At 51.5% G+C, this 6,447-nt stretch overlaps 1 protein-coding gene across 5 annotated transcripts in view; it reads left to right on the forward strand.

Annotated features, from left to right (window-relative positions):
- Positions 1–6,447, forward strand: part of Prkag2 (protein kinase AMP-activated non-catalytic subunit gamma 2) — a 252,269-nt gene that overhangs the window by 202,520 nt on the left and 43,302 nt on the right. For all 5 annotated transcript variants that reach the window (XM_055612650.1, XM_055612651.1, XM_055612652.1 and 2 more), the window contains one exon: positions 2,120–2,189. In XM_055612650.1, coding sequence (XP_055468625.1) covers positions 2,120–2,189 — 70 coding nt within the window. The remainder of the gene's footprint in view (positions 1–2,119; positions 2,190–6,447) is intronic.

The following is a 6,447-nucleotide window of genomic DNA, read 5'->3' on the forward strand; positions in this document are numbered from 1 at the left end:
ATATACATATATATACATACATACATACACACACACACACACATACTCAGTATGTATGTGGCTGCCTATGTTTATTTATATATTAACGTTCTTTACAGAGATTGTAAACAGTATTTGATATCAACTTCCACACAGTTATTTTTATTGTACCGGATACAGTGTGTCGCTCCTGTGATCTCACTCATCTTCCTAGTTGTAGAAGTTTGGTTTGTTTTCAGGATCTTTGGGATTTTGTATGCGGATAAGCCTGCCATTTGGATGGTTTCATTTCTTTCTTCCCAAGTAGTCTCTTAATATTTTTAATTTGTTCTTCTTTGAAAATGTCATACATATATATATATATATATATATATATATATATATATATATATATGGAGAGAGAGAGAGAAGTTTTTCGAGACAGGGTTTCTCTGTGAGCCTTGGCTGTCCTGGACTCACTTTGTAGACCAGGCTGGCTTCCAACTTACAGAGATAGCCCAAATGCTGGGATTAAAGGTGTGTGCCACCACAGACCAGCACTTTTTTAAAAAAGATTTATTTATTAATTTATTATGTATACAGTGCTCTGACTGCATGTATGCCAGCAGGCCAAAAGGGGGCACCAGATATCATTATAGGTGGTTTTGAGCCACCATATGGTTGCTGGGCATTGAAAGCAGGCCCTCTAGAAGAGCAGCCAGTGCTCTTAACCTCTGAGCCATCTCTGCAGCCCCCCCCTTTAATTATTTTTATTTCCTTTAGATTTATTTATTTTATGTGAGTGTTTTGCTTACATATGTATCTGTTCGCTACATGTGAGCCTGGTGCCCAAGGCGGTTAGAAGAGCATGTCGAGTTGCCTGAAACTGGAGTTACAGATGGTTGTGAGCCACCATGTAAGCGCTGGGAATTGAACCTGGGTTCTTTGCAAGGACAAGTGTTCTTAACTGCTGAGCCATCTCTACAGCCCCACAATATAATTTGAAAAGAATTATTTTTTGTGTTTTATGTATATGGCTGTTTGCCCGCATGCCTGTGTGCACCTCCTGCATGCAGCGCCTCCAGAAAGAGTACCAGCTCCCCGGGAACTGGAGGAACAGCTGTGCGCTGCCATGTGGGTGTAGCAAGTGCTCCTAACCACTGAACCACCTCTCTAGCCCCAACATACAGAGCATTTTGAGCATATTCCCAGCTCTTCCCCTCCACCTCATATTCTCCTGCCGACCTCAAGGCCTCTTTTCCAACCTGCCCTTCATCCCTTGTACTTGGTTGATGGAGAGCCCTGAAACCGCGTGCTCCTGAACTTGCAAGTGTCCAGTTTTTCCACTCCGAAGCAGGACAAACAGCTTTAGGTTTAGGAACTGACCCATCTAAGGTGACTAAAGAGGTCTCTATTTCCTACTTCTGGGTTTGTAAAATTGACAAGTTCCCGCAGAGGTCAGTGGCCCCGCAGGTGCTGCTGGCCGTCGGCAGCCTCGGGCCTCTCCCGGCCGGCGCTGCCCCTCCCGGCAGCAGACGGCTGCCAGCCTCGCTGCCTGCCAACCCGAGTTGGCGATAGGGAAGTCTCAGATACCCAAGTCCAGGGTGACGGGCGTGCCCGGGGCCAGATTTAAATTGTGTGAACTTTTGGCAGCAAGCTGCGGCGGTGAGGAAAGAGCGAGCTGCTCGCAGAGGAAGCCAGTTAAGAGATCCGCTGCGTGGGGGTGGGGGCCGGGGTGGGACTGGAGAGCGCGCCAAAGTGCTGGCGAAGCGCGGCCCCGCGGGCGGCCTCTCCTTTTAAGGGAGCGGTACGCCGCCAGCGCGGGCTCCCGAGAGCGGAGCGCGCCCCCGCCGAGGGTGCGGCGGGTGCCCACGGGCCCACACCTGCGCGAGGACGCGCGTGTCCGCTGGCGCGCGCGGCGGGCGAAACGCCGGGACCGCCGCTCCCCTTCCCACGCTCGCTCGCGGGCCGAACCAAAGGCGCGGGGGGAGCGGAGCGTGCCATCGCGGCCCACCTGCGGCGGCGCGGCCTCGGCGGGGACGCGCTCCGCCCGGGCCTGCCGCGCGCCCCCGCCGCCGCCGCAGGCCCCTCCTCCCGGGGCGAGAGAAGCCGGAGCGCCGCGGCCCATGCTGATCCGTGTCCTCCTCCTCCTCCCCCTCAGGCGGCGCTGGCGGCGGCCCCGGGACCCGCGGAAGCCGGCATGCTGGAGAAGCTGGAGTTCCAGGAGGAAGGTGAGTGCGCGACCCGCGCCCTGCGCTGCCGGCGGCGGGCACCGGGACTGCAGCCCACTCCGGGGGAAGCACCGGGCTCCCGGGATGCAGCCCGGTTCCTGGGGACGCAGCCCCGTTCTGGGGAAGGCACCCGGCCCCGGGGAAGTAGCCGGATTCCCGGGGATGCAGCCTGGTTCCTGGGATGGAGCCCGGTTCCCGGAGACGCAGCCTCGTTTCGGGGATGCCGCCCGGTTGTGAGGGAGGCGGTCCGGCTCCGGGGACTGCAGCTCCGCTCCCGGGGACGCAGCCCTGCTCCCGCGGACGCAGCCGGGTTCCGGGGGACGCAGCCCCGCTCCCGGGAGCGGCCGCCCGCGCGCTCCAAGGAACGGCCCTTTTGTCCTCCGCACCCGAACTCCGGGAGAGCCAGGTGTCAGGCAGCCCTAATTGTGCATGTCACCGCGCGCTCCCGGGACACCCCGGAATCACACCGACAGCCCGTGCCTTCAAATAACAAACCGGTTCCCTTATCTGCATTTGTGGAAATACCTCCAGTAGGGTGTGTCTCCCCTCCCCCAATGGGCAAAGTTAAATCAGCAAACCCGAAGTGGCTGACTGAACTGGTTTGAGTCTGGGCGACCCCCTCACACTTGACCGTCCTGTCTCCTCTCCTGTCACCTGGTTTTTCTTCTTCCTGCCCTATTTTCTAGTTGTATCTTTTTACAGGTAAATAGCCTGCATCTTATTTTTGAGGTTGCTAACATTTAAATGGGGAAGTCAAAAACGAACTTTATGTAAGATGCATGACCATTTGGTGACTATAAAAGGCCTTATGCAGTCTCATGTACTTCCATGATTTATTTAGCGTCTGCTCCTTTTTCCAAGAGTACTGACAGAACGAAGGGCCTGGAACAAAGAATGTGCTGTGTGGATGCCGTCCCTGGTGCCAACTTTACTTTAATACCCCTGTTCATTTATGTTCAGGCAATTACTTAAATAAGCATGCTCAAGCAGCTGGGGAGTGCTTCCCTGATAGCATTAGGCCGGTGCCTGATGTAGCTTCGCTGCAGCACTTCACAAATATGTTGGCCTAAAGATAATGCATCTGTAGAAATGTCTTCATTATTAACAAATGGTGCATTTCAGAATTTTCCTGGGCTTCGTTTGTGTTTTGTCCTGTCAGAAGAAAAGCCTTTACTTCATTTGGATGCACCTCCTCCTTACCCTTTAGTGTTCGTCTGTTGCCCAGCAGATAGTGACCACTGGCCGCAGAGTGAACGGTGTGGGATGTTTTAGAGACTGCAGTGAGACCCTCAGAGTGGAGCCTTAGGTGGGAGAACCCAGACTCACATTTGTATCTCATCTACACCTCTTACTTGGTCGTCAGGTCTGCAGACAAGTGTGAGTTCTCTGTGCCTTAGTTTCCACTTGTGTAGAAGGGATCCAAGGTCCTAATACTCTGAGGGTTAAATGAGACCATCTGCACTGTGGTGCTCAGACAGGGAAAACCCATAGTCAGTGCTTTGTAAATGTTACTTTTACTAAGTGTCATTAGCCATGTGCCAAATCCACGGACTTTAAAAGCTTTTACTATTGAATCTTCACATGGGGGTTCTGCCTAGTGCAGGTTTCAAGGCTTGTCTTTTTTTTTTTTCCCCCCTGGAGATTTATGTCAGAGTTAGCTGTGCATTCTGTCACCTCCCGGTTGCCCATGCCTGTACAGTATTGAAGCAAGCATGTTAAAAATAAAAATAATGAAGGAGTGTCCCCTTTTCACCCATCTATTTTTATCTGGATTACCGTCATTACTTTTAAGCTGAATCTCACAAATAACCCTGTCAAATGAGTGTAGATTTTTAAGAAGGCAGAATGTTAGACAGTTACTTGGAAGTTGTCAAGCTGAGCTGGAAGAGGGAATGGTGTTGGCGGAATAGTCCTGAACAGTGTTTTGTTTCCTTGGAACTTTAAATTGCTCATTCGTCTGAAATTCAGAAAAGCTGCTTGCTTGAAGGGAAAGAAGTCGCCACAGTGAGACTCACACCCTTAGATATCTCGGGACCCATGCTGGCCATCCGCAGAGTAGGCCCGGATTGAGCATGCCCTGGTTCACCTTTCAACTTCCTTGTTACCCAGTTAATACCTTCAATTACACGTTGGCTTTGGAGGCATGACCTAGAGACGAAATGTTTGTTGTTCAGGGAAGTACGTGATAACTGATAGCGTTATGCCAAATTTTCTAATAAACTTCAACTCTGTTCCAGAAGGCACTCAAAGGTATTGGTAAAGCTGGGAGGAAAGAAGAGGTGGGAGGGAGACCGGCACAGTGAGGCCGAGGCTGGGGGCCTTGTTAGCCTGAACTGTGATACTCGGACCACAGCACTGATTAGGGAGATGCTCCTGCTCACTGCTCTCCTGTCTGTGCGTCAGCATAGGCCTGCATCTTCTCAGGGCCTTTCTGTGCAGAAGAGTCTCCTAAGACCTCTCTAAAAAGCAGTCATCCCCCGCCCCTCAGTTCTGCAGATGCAGGATGATGGAGCCTGCATGCTTCCTGCTGCCCAGCCCTGGTGGGCCGCCTCTCTGCTGCTTCACAGGCTTCTCTTTAAAGAGCTAGGCCCCAGGTCATGGGTCTTTGGATACAGCAAAGGGGCCTGGTCTCGAGTGCTATATGATCCCAGGGTTTGTCATAGCTCCTCAGTTTGCCCTTCTTGCAAGAAAGCAACCCAAGGCCAGTTACAGTGGTGGTGGGCAGGGCTGGGATCCAAGAAAACCGATTTATGAACCGGGTCAGATTTGGCTTCTAGACATAGCATGGCAAGCCCTGCTCCCCATGTCTGTCAGCCCATCTGTCACCCTTTCTGCCTCCCACCAGTCTTACCATGGCTTCAAGGAGCACCCCAAATCTCTTTTCTCTGTGTGCCGTTCCCTGTCTCCATGTTCTGCTCTGCTGGCATCTACCGCTAGGATCCCCGTGGCCACCTTAAATGTCTGTACTTTCTTTATGATGTTGGAGGATTCAGTGGTCTAATGCATGCAAAGCTGTGAGAACAGAACCTCTCCGGAGCCATCGCTTTATGTGTTTGCTTTATTTTTTTAAACCCTAGGACTGAGTTGCATCTTTTTAGCACTTGTGTTTATTTGTCTTAACTGCCTTGAATTTATTTCTTGGCTTGGTCTGAGCCCCTAAACGCAGCCTTGAGTGCTTCAGAGATCATCTCCCTGCATTTGCATTCCGGGCAGTTCAGCCTGCCAGAACCCTGCCACTATGCACCTCTCTCAGGCTTTAGGTCCGTTCTCAGCTTCGGTCCTGTGGTTCCCACAGCCTGGAGGATTGCAGAGGTTGAGGGGAGTTGCTGCAGGGTCTTCCCTTGCTGATTAGTTCCTCACCCTTCATCATCTGTCCCATCTGTACCCTGGCTTCCGTCCTGCCCTCACAGTGCTTTACCAAGCTGTTGCCATACCTTACTCACACACAGTCTTGCTGTGGGAGGCCTGGCCTACTGAATCTAGAGTGACCAAAAACAAGAAAGGAGCTGAGGCAATAGCTCAGTCAGTAACATGTTTGGTTGCTCAAATGTTGCACTGTAGTTTGCATCTTATTGCTGTGACAAACCCCATGACCAAAGGCAACTTGGGGAAGAAAGGATCTATTCCATCTTACAGCTCTATAGTTCATCCTGAAGGAAAGTCAGGGCAGGAACCTGGAGGCAGAAACTGAAGCAGAGGATTCAGCAAGCTGCTTACTGGCTTGCTGTCCATGGCTCACTCAGCCTGCTTTTCTGTATCTCCCAGGACCGCTTGCCCAGGCTGGCAACCCCCACAGTAGGCTGACCCTCCCACATCAATCATTAATTGAGAAAATGCCACACAGACTTGCCTAAAGGCCAGTATGATGGAGGTATTTTCTCAGTTGAGGTTTCTTCTTTCCAAATGACTCTAGCTGATGTCAAGTGGACAAAAAAACTAACTGGCAAACATGAGGATCTAAACTCAATCCTCAGTACCTACATATAAAAGCTGGGCATGGTAGTGCAGGCTTGAAATCCCTGTACACTGGGGAGGTGAAGACAGGCAGATCCCTGGGCTAGCCAGACTAGCTGAATTGGCAAGGTCCAGGCTTAATGAGAGACCCTATCTCAGAAAGTAAGGTAGAGAGCAATAGAAAAAGACATCAACAGCCACCTCTCGCCTTTACCCACACATGCATATGCACCCAAATACTTAAATACGTGCCCCAAACACACACACACACACACACACACACACACACACACACACACACACA

The sequence above is a fragment of the Psammomys obesus genome, unplaced genomic scaffold (assembly GCF_907164565.1).
Source record: "Psammomys obesus unplaced genomic scaffold, mPsaObe1.curated_primary_1811, whole genome shotgun sequence".
Lineage (NCBI taxonomy): Eukaryota > Metazoa > Chordata > Mammalia > Rodentia > Muridae > Psammomys > Psammomys obesus.